Source organism: Talpa occidentalis, unplaced genomic scaffold (assembly GCF_014898055.3).
Source record: "Talpa occidentalis isolate TD23 unplaced genomic scaffold, MPIMG_talOcc4v2.1 talOcc4.6, whole genome shotgun sequence".
In the NCBI taxonomy this organism is placed as follows: Eukaryota; Metazoa; Chordata; class Mammalia; order Eulipotyphla; family Talpidae; genus Talpa; species Talpa occidentalis.
The window spans coordinates 92,766,526-92,789,204 of NW_023604972.1; the positions used below are offsets into that span (position 1 = coordinate 92,766,526).

The 22,679-nt window shown below is 33.8% G+C and overlaps 1 protein-coding gene across 1 annotated transcript in view; it reads right to left on the reverse strand.

Annotated features, from left to right (window-relative positions):
• Positions 1–412: 412 nt before the first annotated feature.
• Positions 413–22,679, reverse strand: part of AP3B1 (adaptor related protein complex 3 subunit beta 1) — a 210,205-nt gene continuing 187,938 nt past the window's right edge. The window contains exons 25-27 of the mRNA XM_037529629.2: positions 18,119–18,216; positions 12,882–13,020; positions 413–1,133 (exon numbers count right to left, since the gene is read on the reverse strand). Of these exons, the coding sequence (XP_037385526.1) occupies positions 980–1,133; positions 12,882–13,020; positions 18,119–18,216 (391 nt within the window). The 3' untranslated portion in view covers positions 413–979. The remainder of the gene's footprint in view (positions 1,134–12,881; positions 13,021–18,118; positions 18,217–22,679) is intronic.

Genomic DNA, 22,679 nt, shown 5'->3' on the forward strand with positions numbered 1-22,679 from the left:
AAAATTTCTACAATTAAGTTTATACAAGTTAGTTTCCAAAGGCATTTCAATCCATCAAAGTGGACATCAAGATTTGTAAAGGAATGATAAGATTCAAAGAATTTATTCAGTAGATGTAATAGGCCTTGACATTAGATCTCTACCAATATATCTAAGTTGCATGGGAAGAGATGTTTTATTTTAGAACATGAAGATTTTTGTTTGTTATTAAACATATTGTTCCCCCACCCCCATCCTAACTACTTTATATCACAATTATAAAATCTACTGGTTTGAAAGTAATTTTTCTTTCACCAATTAAATGCCCATTGCTTTCCTGCATAATACTCAAAATACCTACTTTAAAGAAACCTCAGCATATGAACTTTAGGACCATAAACAATTTCTCATTAAAAATGCAAACTCAAATGCTATTCATATGCTAGTTTATTTTATCTTATGCAGAGATAATTTAATGATGACAGCTGTCAATAATCAATTATAACACCACAAAATTCATACAAGATTTTAGAGAGATCTTATTGTTTTTGTATTTAATACCAAAAAGTATGTTGTACCATTTTCACCCACCAAGCTGAGAGGTCATTTAGACTATTTCTAGGTTAATTTTAGCTTAGAGAGGGAGGGAAGATGATTTCCAATAAACCTTAAATATCCAATTCGTGTCCATCATTGTTGAAAAGAGAAGGAAGACGAGAAGGCCAGAAGTGGCAAGACAGGGAATATGCCACATGGATTTAAGAGTTGAGATAACTGACAGTAAAATATATGTTCTTTGGTTAGCAAAGCGAAAAGGGGGAAAAGTATTGCATACATGATAGATACACACTAGCATTCTAAAGCAGGAGACAAGAATGTCAAGAGTGTATTCTTCCCCCACAGCCAGATGGAAGGGCTATTATTATAAATGAAAGGCAGCAGTAGTGGATGCCAGGCACTTTTGTTGTGTGCCAGATTCTGAAGTCCAGATGTAAGCAGGTTACCCCTGGGAAAGGACAGGCTTCAGCTCCCGCAGCAGAACAGAACCAATCACAGTTTTCTCAGTATTTATGATAAGCTGTGCTGTAGAGCCTTCCTTCAGTTCCACTGTGACTAGCATCAGTGACCCACTGTGCACAGTTTTAGCTGCAAACCTGAAAGAAAAAAATAAGAGAGCGAGAAAGAGACCTTTTATCAATGAGAGGGGAAAAAAGAGAGCATAAATTCAAATAGGTTTAAAATAACCCCCATTTCTCCTCAATAACTATTATAGGTTCCCTATTGCCAAAGACCCAAAACCAAGCATTCTTCTGAAAAATCAATCAACTGTCCAGCACCATGCTTACCACAAGCAGGTAATTTTAGTGCATCTTTAGAATAGGAATGGAAAGTCTATTTTACTTATTAGTTTGAGAAATAGATGCATGTGAATAATTCTCCATTACTATATATTTGGGAGTCATTCATTCATTTGACATTGAACACTTCACCATGCCATTTAAAATAAATTGCTATATGTTGACAAAAAGGTACCTTTCTCAAAGAGCTTGAAATTTTAATTCCTCATATCTGAAAGTGATTATGCAAAATGTTAGATAATTTTATGTACATTACAAAACTCTTAAGTTTCAATGAATTCACATATTAAAATATTCAAATTCAATGTTTCTAATGTGGATAACATGTAACAAAGCCATGCTAGCCAAGCACACCATCACACTCCTTTTAAAATATTTTTAAGTGTTCAGAACATTAGATCCTTCTTTTTGCTTTAGACTATAATAGAGGAAACTTGAGGTCTAAGGCTCCATTACTAAATTCCAAGACATGAAAACCTAGTAATTACATGGAATTAAAAGCAAAACTAGCCTTTTAAGCACTGCAATTGACTGAAAAGCCGTTGGAGGCACAATGAACTTCTGTCAATCCTGCTAATTCATTCTGCATGCACAGTTGAGCCCCAGAGACATGAAGGATGAGGATGGTACCCTCCTAGGCCTCCATTTTCCACATGCAGCATGTTCCACACATTTGGGGGGGAGGGAGTTTTATTGCAGGGATGACTGGAGAAAAACAAAGTTGCTGCACATGAGCTTTTGAAAACACTAACAAGTGTAGAGCAGGTCTGTGACCTGCTGTGACCCCACTTTGCAGGGCCAATCCTCTTTCCCCTTTCTGTGTGACACGTGTCTGAATCTGAGCCATCTGCCTCAATTTGCGCAACATCTTCAGCCACAATGGCACCCAGTTAGCCCTGACAACAGCTCACAATACATAAAAATAAAACTGCCGTGCTGACAGCACGCTGCTGACTATTCAAGAGCAAACCAACTGGTCAGTGTCTCATGTCTGACAATTAGAATGGGCCTTGCACAGAGCCCACGGTGTCCTCAGGGATCTGTTTAATTACCATCAACATAAAAGAGGGAGTTTATCAGGAGACACTCAGAAAAACTTCACTCCCGACTTAATTAAAATATTAGCCACTTAAGCAGGAAGCAGATTTTCTTTAAATGAAAAGTAATTTCTTTTTTGAGCTTTTTTAAAAAAAATGACACCAAAATCTCATAACACATTAGATTCTTTTTAAATTTTTTTAATAGAAAACCCAACAAACCATTTTTGGCCCAAAAAGAATCATGAAAATCAGTTTTCTAACAATAACTGGAAAATGCATCAAAAGCAAAAAAAAAAAAAAAAAAAAAAAAAAAAGGAGCTAATTTTACTAAATTGAAAATACATCAATACTTTCAAGTTGTGTTTTAAAATGCTAGCTAATGGGCTGCTGGTAAACTGTGTCAGAAACCTTTCCAGTCACTTATTCGTATACTCTCTCCAAAGAGTGTAAGAAGTTTGCCAGAGCAGTTTTTTCTACTGAAAGAAGCAACTGTAAGTAACCAGTTTAGGAAAAGAAATCAAAACAATTGTTTTAAAGAGGTTTTACAAGGCTCTTAACATACATATCCATCCGCTCTTTAGATAGCCACATAAGAGATTAGGAATTGGGTACCCTGATTTAATCTCTGAGGGAATACAAAGATTACCAGGCTCCAAGTGACCTTTCTTTCTATTACTCCTCACAAGTTTATGCATTTCTTTTGTCCAAATTTTAAAGGTTCTTCTTCATTGGAGAATCCTGTTTATGTATTTCTGTTAAACTATATCACCAGATGATACCAGGTAGCTCTATTATCACCCACTTATACAACTTTCCCCACAGATTAGGTCAGCACCAAGTCTTCACTCAAATATTTCAACAGAGGTTACTATTTCTGACAGGGTTATAATTATGTAAACAATAGTCTTATTAGTCCCTTTATTTACTTAACACTTGTGCCTTGGGACCATAGAGAAGGAGATTATGTCTGAATAGGAACACAAAATCACTTTTGTTTGAATTTCAGGGTTGCAGAACCCCAAGGCACATTTGACCTCTCTTCTATGAAAAACTTCAGAGTTGATTTTATAATAATACAAACTAAGCAGAGACCAATGTCAATTTTGGTGTCGATATGTTTACAGAGATTAAAATTAGTGTCTTGTATACAATTCTGAAATCCTATTATCACAAAATTCTCAATACTGTAAAGAACAGGGGCATGGAAGAAGAGGCAGTTGCTTATAATGCAGTGGAAACATGCTAGGCAAATCATCCTAACAATAAAATCTGTTAGTTGGTATTATCAGCTACTGATTTTTAACTAATTCTCTATGTCTAAGTGGGTACAAAATGGTGTGAGCAATGTTTCAAAACATGTTGCAGAAGAGTAGAAGATCAGATGTTCTGACATTTTCATTTCACAGTTCAAAAAAGATGTATTTAATTGGAACACAGCATGACTAAAATTGGTTTGTTTTGGTTCATGAAAAGCAAAAGTCATTCCCCCAAAATTTATTAATGATTTAACTTCAAAACAGACTATTCTTTAACATCCAAAAAATACATCCAAAAGATAGTTAATGATAAGAGCACAAACAACAAATAGCTTTTGGATGTAAGAAAAACTGATTATTAAAAAAAAAAAAACAGGTGAAATATTTTTATACTAAATTCAATGGCTGATATCAAAACCTCTGTACTTGGCCTCAAAATAAGATCACATTGTGACAAAATTTTTCAGAAGGCACATGAAGTATCTGATCACCATAACGGTAACAGCAGCCATATTTATTAAGCATTTTGTACAGTGGGTACTAAGGGCTACACTTGTATTATTTCATTACATTCTATGGGGCAGATCACTTTATAGATGAGGGAACTGAGGCTCACTGAAGTTAAGACACTTGCTCAGGAACACACAGCTAGAGAAATGGTTGGCTAGGAAGGAATTCAAATCAACATTCTGATTCTAGATCACACACATTCTCTTACATACGCGAAGATGTACTCAATGTTTGCTTTTATCAATCAATAAAGTAAGGTTTTTCTTGTTTACCTAACATGCATATAATTTATTATTGTTTCAAAAATTTTAAGATTTTTCCCTTTGAAAATTTTTTGTCATTATCTAACTTTGCAGTATTCTGTGATTCAGAGCATCTTGACCAATGCTTTGGCAAAATTTATCTTTAATTTATGCCTTCAAAGATTAAAAAAAAGATTTAAAGATTTCCTACTCCACATTCCCTCAAAAGAGACACCAGCAATGAAAAATACAAAACCTTGAATGGAGTTGTAACATAGGGAAGGACTATTGGGAGATCAACCAACCTCAAACACCAGTAACACCACAAATGAGAACAAATAAGTGGATATCATTTAAGGATGTATTGCCTACGTATGATGGGCTCCATGTTATTAAAAGGATACAATCTAGGTATTTTTCATAATTTTTCATTTTCATCTTACCACCAAGCACTTGCTGCTTGTAATCACCAACTGGGAAGGTAAAATGGTTCAGACATATCTGGATTTCATCTTATTAAATGCCTTTTTGTCTATTATCTTTAGCAATTGAATTTAATCTTTGATACCTGATAAGAATTTTTAAGAATAAAGAAAAAGACAAAATAAGTTGATTCCCAAAATCTAAATGAAAGTATATACCACTCTTCTAAAAAAAAGTTAATTTATCTTAATTTTTGACACAATTATAACAACAGGTCAAATGACAACAACAAATTTGAACACATATATTAGCTACAATACACACGCTTATTCCCTTGCATGCTTTAAACCACATTTTTTTACATTTGTGAGATATTGGTTGTTGAATAGTCTTTGTCAGAAAGAAAAGAAATCCTACAACTCAGTTATTTTAACTGAAATGTTAATAGGACAATATGACTTTAAAAATATTTATTTGAGCAGATGCTCAATCTCCAGTGTATTCAGAAACAAAATCTTTTAAGCAGAATCATATTTGCCACACGTAATGCAACAGCTCTCTAAGACATGCTTTTTCTTCTCTTGGATAGTCTTCCTGGTTTCTGATTTTTCTATTCTGAGTTCAATTTTCTCATGTTTTCTGTTCTACTGGTTACCAGAAGCTGTGACAATGGCCCACTCAGGCTAAAACTTTTTTTTCCCTACTCTGTACATGAAGCCTTCAATTACTGCTTGCTGAAGCAGACAGAATCCTATTAGTAAGAAAGACGATCACAAGATGCAGTGCCCTGCCCTAGCTGTATAAAAATAATTAGTCCAAAGTTGACAAATGTGTAATGAAGTCGCACAATGATTATATATAAGAAATAGTGGTTTGAATAAGCCTCCTAATGTCAAATACTGAAGTATGGTGATATGGAGCATTATTTTCCAAAGATTTAAAAATGATAAATCCTTATTACTTTGAGTTAATACAGTAGAACATTTTAAATAGGCAGAGAATTAATAAGTTGTAAAAAAATACATTTTGTTGACAATGAGATTGTATTTTAAAGTCAAGCCCATTATACCACTGAATTAATATCAAGAATGAATTTAATGACTCAGGTTCACAGAATTTATCCAAAGCAATATATTTTTTCCTAGATCTTTAAAAAATTAGCAAGCATTGTTTCAGTATTCTCCTCTAACATTCTGATGTGAAGAGTTAAAATAAGAAACAAGTTACCATCGTAAGTTAGGGATGAAAAATGATTCCTCACACAATCTGGTCAACAACACATTATACAGGAAAGCTAAAAATAATCAAGTGCACTTTCTCAAAGAAGACATGAAACATTCCAGTTATTCCAGGGTATCGTCTATTTGGTGGGGGGTAGGGTGAGATGTCGGTTATGAACAGAAAAACAAATAGTAAAATAAGTTCTTACCCTGTTCTTTTTGACTCCTTATAAAATTGTCAACCCAGAAGGAAAATCACCAAGAATACCTTTCTTTCATTTCTACATGAAAACAGTTGTATCATTCTATTAGTAAAACCACTGTATTCATTGTATGAATTAACCTTTCAAATGGTGAAATTAAATGAAACTTAAGTAAAGAATGTTTTAAAATAACAATAAGTGGTGCAGTTTGGTTATCTCTGAAATATCCAAATATGCTTTTTGTGTAAAAATTAACTGAAGTCCACATTTGTTTTTCAATGAAATGCTGCTGAGAGCCTGCAGAGATCAAAGCAGTCAGATAAAAAAGCAGTGCTGTCCTCTAGTGGACAGCCAACAACCGGAGAAAGAACTTGGATTACTCAGTATGTTTCACAAACCTTCAGTCCTGCTTGATATTCAAAATTTGTCCTACAGCAGAAAAGACTGAAGTGTGGTATCATTATATATACCAAATTTTGTTTTTATACGGACAAAGCAGGATGACTAGAGAATAAGGCTTATGAAATTAGTGTACAAAGACATCAAATGTTATTGTTTTCCATTATGGTCTGTCAAAATTGACCAGTATTAAACATTCCAGTTTCCAGGGAAGAAGAAATAAAATAACGAACAAAAACAATAACCGAAGGGTTGATCAAACTAAGAACAGAAAGGAAATATTAGAGACCCCACCAAGAAACAACCATAGCAGTACTAACAAACCTTGGCACAAAGGTCTTCAAAAAATACTGAATGAAGGAGTTATACTATATAGATATATAAATATTTTTGAATGGAAACAACAGTATATGCTAATATTTTCCCTATTAATACCATCAAATGTATATGATAACAATGATTTACTGGATGATTTACCTAAGGCCTAGGAATAAAACAAGTCTGTTTTTTATATGTACTTTAATTAAATAAAAATATTTCTATTTTAAACATGCAACAAAAAAACTGTCTTTAAAAAGAGTTGATATATTATAAAACTTGACTGCCTGGTTGTCATGGAAACATTTCCATTCACAGAATCTGACTTTCCTAAAAGTTAAGGACCTAAGTGACAATGGTGAAACGACGTTTGTCCTCGTAAGATTGTAATTACTCAAACATTGTGTATGTTTAAAACTTGCTAATTAAAAAAGAGAACGGTAAACAAATCCAAGCTGTAGATTAAGATCAACATGGTCTCATAGTGAATATAAGTTAATAAGGAAAGGTAGGTCTTATTGACTATCTAGGACTTTACTGTATAAACTAAGAATTAAAATAGAATCATGGCAGAGGCAAGGCTTCTTGTTTTCACCCAAATATCAAATTTCCCCCTCACTGGGTCAAATTGTTGTTCAAGAACGTGCAAAATGAGTGGGTAGTTTTAACAACACTAATGTATATGCATGTCAGAATTCCTGGAGCTGGGGCCTCCCTGCTGGCACAGGGGTTAAAGACAGCACTATCAAGCTATTGCTGCCACTGCAGCATGAGTTCAATCCTTGGCCAGCCAGGGAGCAGACCCACATGGCGAAGCAGACCTCTCCCCTCTAGTCCGCTGCTCCCCTCAGCAGTGTATTTCAGTAGATCTGCCTGTTCTGCTCCCCACTTTCTCTGGTGAATCCTTTCACCCACAGCACCTCTGGCTCACAGCCCAGTTCTTATATGCACAAGTAAATAAATCTTAAAAAAAAAAAAAAGAATTCTGAAACTGGGTTAAAATGGAAATGGTTGAGACTGCTGAAAGACAAATTTTTCTACTTATGATCTAAGTCTACTGCATAGAAATCATGATAATGCACTGCATAATTAGCAATATACTCTTTTTGCTGGGGCATATTGGGATAGATAAAAGAAAGGGCTAAATCTAACATCTTTTCTAGTGGTATGTCTTAATGAGCAATCTATAGAAGGGTACATATTCACAGGAAAATGTGTTTGAAATGTGCATGTGGCTGTAATTAACTCTTGATAATTCAGGACAGCCTTAAACTGTCGACTTTGGTACCTTTGCCTTGTAACAACTTGGAATACTGGCTAAAAATGCAGGTTCTGGGCCCTGTTCCTTCAGATGTACTAAAACCAAATTTTGGGGTGCAGGTCCCAGGAATTTGGGTTTTACACACACTCATGATTCTTTTGTATAGAAAATCCAGAGATGTTAGCGCTTCAGATCTTTAGTTTTCTAGTTTTTTGGTCATTGCAAATCACTACTTTTATCAGAGAATAAGTAATGCAATAAAAGCAAACTTACTTCAGTTTCTTCATTGTCAAGTATGAAACACCTTCATAAACCCTTATTTGATTTCTTAGTGGAGCACAAGAGATTTTTCCTGGATCTGAATGAAGCTAGGACTTCCATAGCCAGTTTCTCTACTCTCCCCTAACATACATTAAGTCCTGATCTTTTTCTTTTGCACCCTATTCACATATGGGCTTAATGTTATTCATTCTGCTTTTTGTATACACTTTTCATATATGTTTATTAGCATTGTCTCAAGTAATATACTTTGAGTTTTACAATGCACAGTATTTCTCATCTAATTTAATATGACTAGCACAGTGAATGAAATTCAGCTGCATATTTAACAAATATTTTTTGATGATGACAGAATTTCTCATCATTGTATTACCCTTTATTGTGTGGAGGCTGCTATTTTGGAAACAGCAGATGGACACAATGACCTACTTCTGTAGATTTCAGATTGTTTTTTGCTCAAAGAGTAGTTTTTTCAAACAGCAAGTAGCACAGAAATGATGATTTTCTTTAATAGTATACTGAATGGCTTCCTGAAACCATTGCTCAAAAGTAAATATTATCTAACTTAACAGTAGATATGCTTTCTCAATTGAAACTTAGTGGTTAACTACATAGGAAATGCTCCTGTTTTTTGTTTTTGTTTTTTTTAAATTTATACAAGCAGTGGGTACAGTCAGAAGCATGGGTGGGGGTGAGAGAATTCACCAGAGCCAGAGTGGGGAGCAGAACAGGCAGACTGACGAAATACACTGTTGAGGGAAGCAGCGGGTGCAGCAGGAGAGGTCTGCACGCCATCTGAGACCCTTGCCTGCGGCCGGGGATCCAACCGGCGCTGCAGAGGCTGCGGGCAGCTTCGCAGCCCAGTGCTCAACTGCTGCACCACCAGGGGAGGCCCTGCTCCTGGTTTTTGAAGTGAATTCCATAAAGCTTATTATTTCTTTAATAGAATTTTTCATTTTTCTTTTTTTTAAAGATTTCTTTATTTATTTATACAAGCAGTGGGTACAGTCAGAAGCGCGGGAGGGTGAGAGAATTCACCAGAGACAGAGCAGGGAACAGAACAGGCAGACTGATGAAATACACTGCTGAGGGGAGCAGCAGGCGCAGCAGGAGAGGTCGGTCGTGCCATGTGGGACCCTCTCCCAGGGCCGGGGATCGAACTGATGCTGCAGAAGCTGCGGGCAGCTCTGCAGCCCAGCGCTCAACCACTGCGCCACCAGGGGAGACCCCTAGAATTTTTCTTAATGGAGGTCATTTTCTGTTGATTTGTTAGTAACCATTCTCTATTATACAATCAATTAAAATTTCTACCTTATACTATATTACACACTTGTGCACGTTAATAAAGATTCCCTTTTCCTTAGCTGGTAAATAATAAGTAAATTTTACTTGGTATTTAGTGTAAAAATATTCAAATTTTGAAGAGTAGTAGGAATACATGATACTAAAGCTAGACAATGGGAACTTGAATGGTCAGAAAGAATACTCTAATGCTCATTAAAAAGTCCTCTCAGAAATCAAAGATCCTGTAAAATCAAATAGAACACAGGTCAGCTGAGCATAATTTATTACATTGAATTTTAATTTTTTGAAATAGTAATAGTCAAAATGCATTTCATATATGGGTTTTCTTTTAAGTAATCTCAAACCAATTACCATTAATAAGTACAAGCTGTCTTTGATCTTACTCTCCCTCCATAATCTCAAAAAAGTACACTTTCACAGAATAAGGGAGTCTCAAAAATCTCATAGGGGTTTCAATTTTATTAACAATTAAATTATATATAAAGTATATACTCATTAATCCACAGTGAAAGTAATATTGAACACTGCAGTCAAAAACATATATACAATTCAAAAAAGTGGTAAACTGTTAATTTCTGTTATAATGTAAACAGTAATTGCGATTTCATTTTAAATGAAACTAAGACAGATACTAGTACAGGTTTTATTAACAACTGCTAATTTTTGTTCTAACTGTTAGAGAGCATAAAGGACTGGCCAAAGAGTTACATATAGGGGAAGGTAATTTTTATCTATTTTTGTGTGAAAATATAAAAACTTTAGGTGCTTAATACCTGGGAACTTTTAAAAATTTAAAACATTATTATAACCATATTTCAACTACAAGAACAAACGTTAAATATTTTCAATTAAACATGGTAAGACTTGAGAGGCAAGTTAAGATAGTACAACCTAGTCTTAATTATGTATAGCACTGTATTCACTTTTGACCCTGTGGTCACAGAGCCAAACACCAGGCTATGGACCTTAGGAATATTTTAGAAAAGCTTTAAGACACTATGTATGTGTATGAGGATGATGAACATTAAATTTGAGTGTAATCTCTGTATTCTAAAACCAAATATAAATTGGCTCTTAGTTGTGTTTCCTCACAAGATACTTGAGAACTCACTATAATTTTATTTTAAATCATTTGAACATGTATTAAATTCCAAGCCACCAAGACAAATTACAGAAGTAAACTAGCTTTAATAAGAATTACACAACTGTACTCTTTTTTTTTTTTTTTTTGTCTATTCTTGAAAGGAAGATAATTTTCAGATCACTTGACTTTGAGAAAGTAATTTAGTTTTTTTTTTTCTTAGAAACAAAGATCTGGAAAGTGGTCACTGCTTTCAGAAAAGTTAAAGCCCACACATAAAACAAAACAAAAACTAAATTAGAAATTCCAACAAAACAACGGCTACTCTGTCTTTCTACATTACAAAAGAACATACTGAAAAAGACCTGAAGTATTGCTGGATACTACATGCAGTCAGTGAAATTTCATACTTCATAAGCCAAAAGTTATAGCTGATGGATGATAGTTTGATGTTTTAGCATTCTTAACAATTCAAAGGACCCATAAACAAAAGAGAATATCTTCTGTTTGAGAAAATCCCCAGGAAAGGAAAAAGAAGTATTTAAAGCAGAAAACTCAGAACCCAAACCTTTTCACTGAAGAGGCTTCTGTTCATTTTTTTCCCCTGTTGAACATTAACTGAAAGATAAGTTGTATTTGTATGGTGGTACTATTATGATGATCTTTTATGCATTTTATTATTTTATCACCACCCCATGTGAGATAGAGAACACATGTCATAAACAAGAAATGGAAGCATCAGACTTCCTGAGCCACTTACTAAAGGACACTTCTCTCAAGAACCTAAAGTAGAAGCTCAATTTATTTTTTGAATAGCATATGCAGTTTTCATTCTGACACCATTGATGAAGTTAGACAACTCTGGGTAATAGCAGATCAAGATTTGAACTAGGCTTTTCTTATGTAAAGTCCAATGTTCCTCCATGGATAACAAAGACTTTCATCTCAATCCCCCTTTTTATTCTCCTGATATCCATTTACAAACACATGAAGAACTTAAAGAACATAAAGAAAAGTTATAACTTATCCAAGATTACTAAGTTCCATAATGGCAGAGCTGAGTCTACAATTCAGATTACCTACAGCACTCTTTATAGGGTCCTCTTTTGTCCTTGCATTAATTTTAAAGAATGCTTTTTAAAGGTCTGAAGGCATTCCCTTCAATTTTAAATTCTCTCTCTCTCTGTCTCTCTTTCCTCTCAATGTGTATATACAGTGGTAGAAGTATACCAAGGGAGGAATTAAGATGCTTTGCAATAAATTTCCTTAAGTTGACCAAAGACAAAAAAACAACTGTATGTTTGCTTAAGGGGTAATTACTTTTATATTTACTTTATTTCAAGCCACTGGAATTCATAAATATACAAAGAGGGCAAACATACTAATCATATTTTCTGCTACCTTTAGGAACAAATGACTTGCTTCTCACATGTCAGATGCTTGGCAGCCCCACGATGATGGTCTAGCAGCAACTTATTACTAGAAGCAAACTTAAGAAATCTCTGCGAAATGGAAATCTATATAGTACACAAACTTCTCCCCTTCAAGGAAAAAAGTCCACTCCACTGATTTTAAAATAGTTTCTCCTGAAAATTCACTGAATCTAGTTAAATAAGATAAATTCTCAACCACATCTCAAAAAAGATACCATTTGTATCTTTCAGGAAAGTTCATATCAGTGTACTAAAGTTTGTATAAAACAGGGAAGAAGGTCTTAACCCAAATATGTAATTATTGGGGGAAAAAAGTGTATATAAACATATACATGTTTATAGGTTATTATTTTCAGTCAAAACTATGACTTGAGGATGATGGGTGCTATGGTGATGGGAGAACTACAGGGACTACACCTTAATGGGAAATCAAATACTATCCAAAAATTAACAATGATGTAAGAAAATAAGTACTTCACCGAAAAATAAATAAAAAAAGAAAACTGAATTGAAATTAGTATCTATACATGTATATTATGCAAGTTACCTCCACATCACATGTTGGTGAGCCTACCTGTGTATATTATCTTGACCAGAAGGGACTACACCTACGTTGGCTACATTTACCACCTTTTGAAGGATCACAGAGGGAGTGAAATTCTGTGGTGCAGTAATGATTACAGCAGAAGTTTCATTCATTCCTGTTAGCATTCCTGTAAGAAAAGAAGACTCCCTTTTACTAATTTCTTTATGAACATTATATTTTAAACTTAAGCTTGTAACCAATATTTTGAACATTTTTTCAAGAAAAGAAATACTACCTCAGGATGTAATTTACAAGACAATTATAAAATTAAAATGAAGTGCAAGTGTTCTGAAATGTTTTTAACATCTCACCATGTAGGAAAATGTATAAAAATGCAGTTGAACAATACTCTTTAAATAGACTGATTTTACAAAATAAAAAAAAAAGAAAAATAAACATTTCCTTTATCCATACACACACAAAAGATCAATTTTAAATAGTTTAGGATAAAAACATTAGAATTACAAAGATGAAATCTGGGCTATGTAAACTATTTTATTTCTTAAAGATATAAATACAATTACATATTTCTCCTTCTCCTTTTCATTCAAAGATATTTCTTGCCAAATGTTGCTTGATAACAAATCAAAGTGATTCTGGAATAACTAGCAGCACTACCTGATGAATGGCTTCAATAAGATGGATCAAAGTTATGCCAACAATGACTGAAAGTCACCAGTTAAGTGTTTCTAAATAGCGTACGTGTTTTTAAGGTGCACTTGGTGATAACAGTATTTGTTTAGTGAATGCAACTACAGTTAGAAAAATACTATAACCAAAAATTCTAAACCAAGACATTTGAAAACAAAGAGAAAAATATGAATGAAAAACCTAAAATCCTGCAGCTATTTCAAATAATATTTAGGAACGAAACTACATTTAGCAAAATCATTAACAAAAGAAAACATACAGAATTAACATAAGACCATTAATATAAAAATCTCATGTAAAAATGTTCAGTGAACATTCCAACTGCTTGAAACAAATATTGAAATATAGTATCCATGTTTTTAAAAACCCCAAAATAATTATAATAAATGCCATCTATCTGGATCTGTGATATAAGTCAATGACTCTTACTGGTTACTAAAAAATGATAAAATCTTTTGAGCCATGTGATATATGCACAACAATTTCCATAAATATAAATTTATGAAAATGATAAAATCTGATTTTATGCTTTTAAAAGGTCCTTCAGCTTCAGGGTTATGTATTTAATTTATTTATTGCAAATGCAACCTGAAATTTTTTTAAGTCCCTAGGATTAGCAGTATGAAGACACATCTAACACTGTAAAAATACTTATTTAGCTTCTAACAAAGAGCAGTTTTTATTAACCACTTTCAAACTCAGGGACACTATGTTCTGTCTTAGACTGTTTAACTTCAATATTAGGCAAAAGCTTTAAAAACTACACAAGCAGTCAAACACTGCTTTTAAGCAAAGCACAGTGACTGCTGACATAACACTGCTGAGAGATGTGTGTACTCATTTAGGATTTAAACCTTCTCCATTAAGCTCTATTGAAGAGCAACTGCTGAATAAATGAATGCAACTATGTTTATGTTAAAAGCCTGTTTCCCGCAGCATGTAATTAAAGGAAATGTTGTACAAAGCCAGTACTTTTGTCAAGCTCCTGTAAATGGAAAGATGGATAGCACTCAGAGAAGTGAATGCATTGCTTCATATTTAACCTTAACACTCTTGTCATTAATGGTTTGTCTAACTTGGTCTATAAAAGACAAGGTACTGCTCCATTGAAGTAAAATTAAAAAAATCAACTAAACCATGCTTTTCAGAACAGAAGATTCATTATCGTCAGCTAATGTATTGGCATAAAGCAAAGTAACATCCTATCAAGTAAGGCACACATTCAATCTGCCTTCCCACCCCCCTTTATTTTTAACTCATGCTGTTTTATTGTTATAGGCAATTTGTACCACTCAGCATGACAGTGTAAACTGAATCAAGATTAATTTACATGCAAAAGAACACTTAGGAGAGCAGCATGGTAAGCAAATGTATTGTCTCGATTGCTGAGGTGGAAAAAGAACCTGGAAGGAAAAAAAGGTGCTCTAATTAAGGGGCATCAAATATGATTGCTTGTGGTAGTTAAGGGCCAGAAAATAGTAAATGTCTGACCATTTAAAGAATTAGCATCTTGCTAGCTAGGAACCCATAAGATGGATGCATAAATCATAATAAAATTAAGTAAACATTCTAGGTTTCTTAAACCAGAGATTTTCCTAAATGAAAATATATCAGGTATTTTCAAATTAACGAGAAAGAAAAATATGCCAAGGTATCATTAAAAGTTTCTCTTATAAAAAGTCTTTAAACACTATATAGATTGTTTGTATATAATAAAGATATTGGGAAAGTATTTTTAAATTGTCAGATTGTAGAACTTGTTGTTCATTAGAATTTATCTAAATTTTGGTGAGGCAGTGGACAGCAATTAATTTAGGTTAATTGGCTATAATTAACTGCTAAAATGTAAACCAAATAATATAAAATTAAAATTATTTTTCTAAGTTTTAGATTTACAGTTTAATTCACAAGAATTAAGTTTGGAAAAAGCAATTGGTTTAGGTTTCTTACAATAAACACCGTCTCAAGAAAACAAATTAAATTTTTTTAAGTAAAAGAGAGATCTCATGTTATTTATGGTATTTAAATCATGCCATCACTAGATCATTAACTTTGCAAGATCCAAAACTCAAAACAATGAAAAACTATGCTTCTGGTTAAGGCTCATAATATGAACTTCAATATATAGAATACATTAATTTTCCATTTTGCACTTTGACTACCAACTTTACAAACATGCATGGTTAGCCATGGAACTCTAAATTTAACAACTGAGAAGAGTGATGTATTAGGCTGTATGCAAGGACTAAAGCATTTTCCTTTAAAAAAATTAACCTAATATATACAATCTGTTAAAAGGATTCTAATTTAATATTGTTCATACTTTATAATTGTATATATTTTTAATATAGAAAACAGAACCGTATTTCTTATGCTTCTTATAATTTTTTCAATTAAATTCTAATTAATATATTTAATGCACTTTCTTGAGTATTAAAATATATGTCCTGTGAAATGAGATATTAAGTATATAAATTCATTTTATTTAAAGTAGAAAAATAACTTAAAGCTAGCATGTATTGACACAGAGACACTTCTTAAATTTAATAGCATTTTACCTCCAGAAGTGTGTACTGATATAATCTGAGGAAACCAGTTTTTATTCTGATTTAGGATTTTCAGTTAGTGAGTCATTTCTAGTATCTTTTGTGAAATAAGCTAAGCTATTCCTAGAGCAGTAAAACAAACAAATACATGTGTAAAGTTGAGAATTGAGACCTCTATTACCACACCAGCTGAAATCTATAACTAAAAAGATGCTATTGAAAAGACTCTTTAAACCTGTGGTAAATTTTCCAGCATCAAGTCCCATATCAAAAAATGAATTCAGGAAGACAGAAAGAATGATACAGAAATGCCAAGAGACTTGCAAGGATTTACAAATACTTCATATAAACAAATTTTCAAATAGCTTTATTCAGAGTAGCCTTTCTGCTCTATTAAACATAGCAAACAGCTGCCAGATTTATTCAGACAAATAATCAACAACCATAGAAGTAAAATGGCAGAAGAAAAAGGAATTTTGGCAACAACTCCACAGAGGACCACAGCTGTTCTCCAAGCGCACCTCTTTCATGCGCTTACGGTTCTGTATGGCTAGTCAGGGAAAAATCCCTCAGTCACAGAAGAGCACAAAAAAACTTGATCGAAATATCAAGTATTCTAAGCCAAAGCTGAGGGAGAAAAAGGGTGCACTATAATCTGATGCTTTAGATATACTTTAACTGCGTTTTTCAAAAAGGGAGTATTACCTTAACAATAAATGTGCCAAAGCCTTATTTAGTCACTTGTGTGCCACTCACCTTGGTTTGCGGAGCAGGTGTAAAGCAGAGAGGCAGGCTTTAGCCAGCAAAGGGTAAGAATAGCAAATGTAAGAATCAATTCAATTTGTCATTAGAAAAATAAAATCACAAAGATGATTTTTTTTCTATATCAAATTCAACTTCTAAGAAAAGCAAATTGAGTCATACCTTTTTATCACTTAAAGATAAGGCAGATGAGTAGACTATTAATAATAGAAATATTAATTTACAGTCTTGTATGAGATTTTCTTTGTAAGATTCTTCTATAACAGGTCTTTCTCACATTGTAGCTTCCAAAAACTGGTAGGAAAAAAATCTTTAGCACTACAATGGAGTGCCAGGAAGTATGTCCTTCTCCTTAGGTGTGGAGTATTTGTGTGTGCCTAGTACTTTCTAGAAACTTATACTTCCTTGAAGCTTGACAGATAGGACTTAATGACCTTCAGGATGAAGGGATTTTTACTTGATAACCCCTCTCCAGAGAAAAAAACCCAGCACAGACTCACATAAACTTTAAAAAATTGACTATAGCATTTAAATACACCCTAGTTTTATGTTATCCTTAAGCACAAAAAATCGTACAATTATTTCCCCTTATTCATATGAGAAAAAATTTATTTTTATTAGAAGGTATGCTTGGCTCCAAAGCAAGCACACGATACTTATACTGTCATTCTGTTGAAAATATTTTCTTTTTTAGGTATATATTTAAAATGTTTCAGCTCTGATAGAGTCTGACAACACAGCATTTCTTTAATAAAAAACTAGGCCAAAAGAAAATGGAGGTATTTTAATGCTATAATTAGGACTTTTATTTTGAAGAGTAAGGCACTCTAATGTGCACAGGGAAAAAGACATTAGTAGGACATGAAAAACAGTTCCATAATGAAAAAAAAAAAAAACAGAAATGTAACATTTATAGTGGTAGGACTTTGGTAAGCCCCAAATTCCTGGTATTTTCACTAATATAAAATGCATGAGTATATCATTAGGCTGACAAACCACAACTCCCAGAATTGAAAAGCTGATTAAGAATCAATTTATTATTTTAAAGACATATTAATCAATTTTCAAGTATGCCAGGAATGTAGACATACATATACTTTTAAGATTATCTTATAAAAGCAAAGCATTAAGCAAAAACTGGAAAATTGTATAGTGACATCTGTTAATGGCTACGTATATATGGTAATTTGTTTTAGAAACTGGCCAGAAGAATGAGCACATATTACGTGGGATGTCAATTTCCAGTAAATTGCAGCAATGTCTCACCTTGCTCTTTCTTAAAATCTTTCTCTGATATGGCCACAGGTAAAAGCAGTTCTCCAACTGGTGGCTGAATATTAACACTGAAGCAATCATCCTTGGTACTAAGGAAAAAACACACCGAAACTAAGTAAATGTTTAGTAAATAAACATTTTTCTTAATACTGTACCATTAAATAAATTTGATTAAAACATATACCAGCATATAAAGTATAAGACCTTCTTGGCTTAAGTATTATAAAGACTTGAAAAAGTTCTCAACATTATTTGCAGAAAAACACATCTAGTGTCTCAATTAGAAAAAAACTTTTTTTAACAGAATAGGTAGATACAGTAAACACACCACTTATACAGAACTTAACAAAAATAGGTAAGCAGCTAAGATGTATGTCCACTATTACCAGAGGAACACCACACACAGCTTATAGATTTGAGAAATTAATATTTTATCTTTACTTTGTAGGTTTAAAGTAGAGAAAATGAAATGTTTTAGTCTTAAATGGTTAAGATTTCTTTTAAAAAATATTAGATTGGGCCTCCCCAGTGCTGCAGTGGGTTGAGTGAAATGCTGTGAAGCTGTCCGCAGCCTCTCCAGCATGGGTGCGATTCCCGGCTGGCCAGGGAGACACCCACATAGCGAGGCAGACCTCTCCTGACTTGCCCAGTGCTCCCCTCAGTGTATTTCAGTCAGTCTGCCTGCTCTGTTTCCTGCTCTGTCTCTGGTGAATCTTCTCACCCTCCCACGCCTCTGGCCTGTACTCCAGCTCTTGTACAAATAAATTAAAAAATCTTAAAAAAATTAGATTTTAATAAAGAACAAAACAGTGTGACCATACTACTTTGGCAACAGTGCAAATAAATGCTACATTTTTGAGAAAAACAAAATTCCTTATTTTCTAGTAGTTTTTCATTGACATTATTCATGGCCTCACATATGTTGAAAATTATTATTCCCAAATAACATGGATATGTAGATATTGGGATAATATGTAGATACGTAGATTAGACTTGAATGTTATTCCTAATAGTATGGATATGTCAGGATATGAAGAATTTAGGAAAGGTAACTCTGTACTTGCGTCAGATTTATTTTACTTGCATTTTTTTTACTTGCATTTATTTTACTTAAATTTCAATGACATTACCCTATAATACTGTTAGGGTTTTTTAAAGTTATATCTTTGATGTTAGATTGATGAGTATACCTTTTAGGAATGAATTTGGTTGCAAAACACACAGAAAATTCAACAAACAGTTTGTTGAAAAATGGGCTCTTACTGTAAGTTTTTTTTAAAAAATAATTATTTTTTTAATTGAGATTGGGATAGCCCCATCAGGTATCACCACCACAGTGTACCCACTACCGACTCACCCATATTCTACCACCACAGACTATCATGCTTACTTCCCTCTTTTTTCCTTAATGGCATTAATCATGTGGTATTTTGAACATCACTGAGTTACCCAGAAAGAAGTATTCAGCAGGTAATTGGAAATACAAATCAAGAATTAGGAAAGTGGTCAGAACAGTACATATGAATTTGGAAGGAATCAAAATGGTATCGGGAAGGGCTGAAGCTCTACAAGTGGATTATAAGATCAACAGGACTGTGGTGATGGTGCACAGGTGCACTGGGGAAGGAAATTCTATGGGGACTACACCTGAGGGGGGGAAGCAAATATTGTTTAAAAATGAACAATGATGTAAAAAATAAATAATAAAAAATAATAAATTAACAAGTAATTTTAACTACCCCCCCCAAAAAAATATCAACAGAAGGAGAGGATAGACTAAGAAAAAGGGTAAGTGGGACAGATGGAGAAGATCTGCCTTCAAGCAAAAGTGGAAGAAGAGCAACTTGCAGAAGAGACTGGGAAAGAGTGGTCAGGGAGAAAAGGTGTGTGACAAATGCTGCAGGAAGGAATAAAAAGAAGTAAGTATAACTGCTAAACTTAGATTGGGGGAAGACTGCAGGATGCAGTGAGTTGAAGTAGAGGCTTCAGGAAGATGCAGAGGTAAAAGAATGCTTAAAGAAATCTAGCATGCTTAAAAGTTGAAGGAAGGAGCCAGTAAAGAGGAGGAAACAAGAAATAACACAACAAAGTCTTAGAAGAAATAAATGAGGTTGGGATTAAGAGCACACAAACTAGGTGAATGGATTAGCCCTGGAGTTAAGATACTTCTTCCAAAAACAGCAGAAAAGGAGCAGTACTGAGGACAGGACATTTGAAGGATGAGCCCATGCCTGCCGTAGTGGAAAGCTAAGTTCCATTAAGAGAAATATGCAAAGGCTGATGACGAGTAAGTGGATAGGTATACATATACACATAAACTATATACATACACATTGTAAATATAGCTAATTTAGCATTACACAAAAAATTTCAGCTTCAAATAACTGTGTAAATGAAGAGTACAAGGCACTCCACTGAGGCATAAAATTCACTGTGCAAAAAACATCTACTAATATATTTTTTCTCATTCCTTTAGAAGTTCTATTTTATCTGTACATAGTATTTTAGTATGTATGTAATATATTAGCAGAGAGAGACATACACAATTTAAAAATAAATTTATATATGTAGGGAGTGTATGGTAGAAATATTTTACTAATAGAGGTGCACTTCCCAACACTCCTGAAGACTGTCATTTCCTTAATTAAATATATCATGATAACCAGGGAGAATGGTGGGAAAGCAAAGAAGGAAAGATTTGCCTTCTAAGGCATGTATGAAAGTCTAGGTGGGTAAACAGCAAGGGGGTGGAGGGAGAAAGGTTTTTATTAATTTCCATGTAGGTATTACATATTTCTTGTTAACTTACTCCTTTTTGCTGTTTCTTTAACTAAAATGATTTTATTAATAGTGTTTTAAAATTGGTCAACCCTACTAAATATAAATGTTAATGATTTTCACATAATGTTTTTTACCATTTTTCTAAATTCATTAGTTTAAATAACAGATTTCCTGTTTATTTCAAGACTTTCTGAGTTGACTATTGTATTTACTAAGAATGACGATTTTGCCTTTTGATTTCTAGGATTTATACCTGTAACTATTTTTACTTATCTTTCTGTATTGGCTAAAGTTTCTATTATAATTAAAATAGTGTTGAAAGTAGGTAACTTTGCTTTACTTTTCTGTTTTAGAAGAGAATGCTTCCGATATTTCATGTGATGAGAGGTAATCTGTCTGGCCCTAAAGTCATTTGAATTTACAACTGCAAGTTGTCTGTGCACATTCATGTGTAATCCTTATGGGTTTAAAAATCCGGGTGAGGGCCTCCCTGGTGGTGCAAGGGTTAAGATGCAACCTATGAAGCTATACACAGCCACTGCAGCATGAGTTCAATTCCTGGCCAGCCAGGGAGCAACCCACTTGCTGCAGCAGACCTCTCCTGACTTGCCCGCTTGCTCCCCTTAGCAGTGTACTTCGGTCAATCTGCTTGTTTTGTTTCCTGCTCTGTCTCTGGTGAATCCTCTCACCCCACCCCCCCACACCTCTGGCCTATACCCCAGCTCTTGTATGTATAAATAAATCTTTAAAAAAATAAAAATCCGGGTGATGTTAGAGTGACAAGGATGCTTTCTCTTTTCTTTGTTCTAGGAAAACTTTTTAAAATAGATTAACTGTTTTTCAGATTCTAACAGAGTTTAACCTTTTTATTCATAATTTATATTTTTCTAGGAAACCATTTCATCTAAATATTATAATTTCTTGGAATAGACGTATGTATACTTTGCAATTTAGAAAATTGTGCTTTTTTGATTTTCTCTTTTCTAATCTTTCTTACATGTCTTCTTTGTTCTTTAAAAATAAAATAATTTTGACCCTATAAAGTGTCTTTAAAAAACAACATAAGGGCCTCCCCGGTGGCGCAGCGGTTGAGCGCTGGGTTGCAAAGCTGCCCGCAGCCTCTGCAGCGCTGGTTCGATTCCCGGCTGCTCCCCGGCCACAGGAGGAGGGTCCCACATGGCGTGCAGACCTCTCCTGCCGCCCACTGCTCCCCTCAGCAGTGTACTTCGGTCCTTCTGCCTGCTCTGCTCCCCGCTCTGGCTCTGGTGAATTCTCTCACCCTCCCACGCTTCTGACTGTACCCAGTGCTTGTATAAACAAAACAAACAAATAAATAAATAAAACATGCCTCTATTTAAAAAAAAATAAATAAATAAAAAACAACATATATTTTTTGTACTCTGGAGACAAGGACTTCTTTGCAAGCATATATATCTTAGATCAAGTTTGATAAATGAATTATTTTGTGTTTGTGTGTATATTTACCAGTATGTCTTTCTAAATATCTACTTTGTTTTTTCTCCATTTCTGATGTGTTAAAACATACTTCATCAATTTCTCCCAGAATTTTATTTTATCGAGGTAACACTGGTTTATAAACTGGATATGACTGAAAATATAGGATGAGTGTTTTACCATACCACACCTAACATCAAAGCAAATATTAGTTCCTGCTTTATATATTACAAATCTATGTAGTTGGAAAATTTTTAACTGTTATATTTTCATGGTAGGCTGCAATCAATAGGGAATTATTTAAAAATCTGCAATG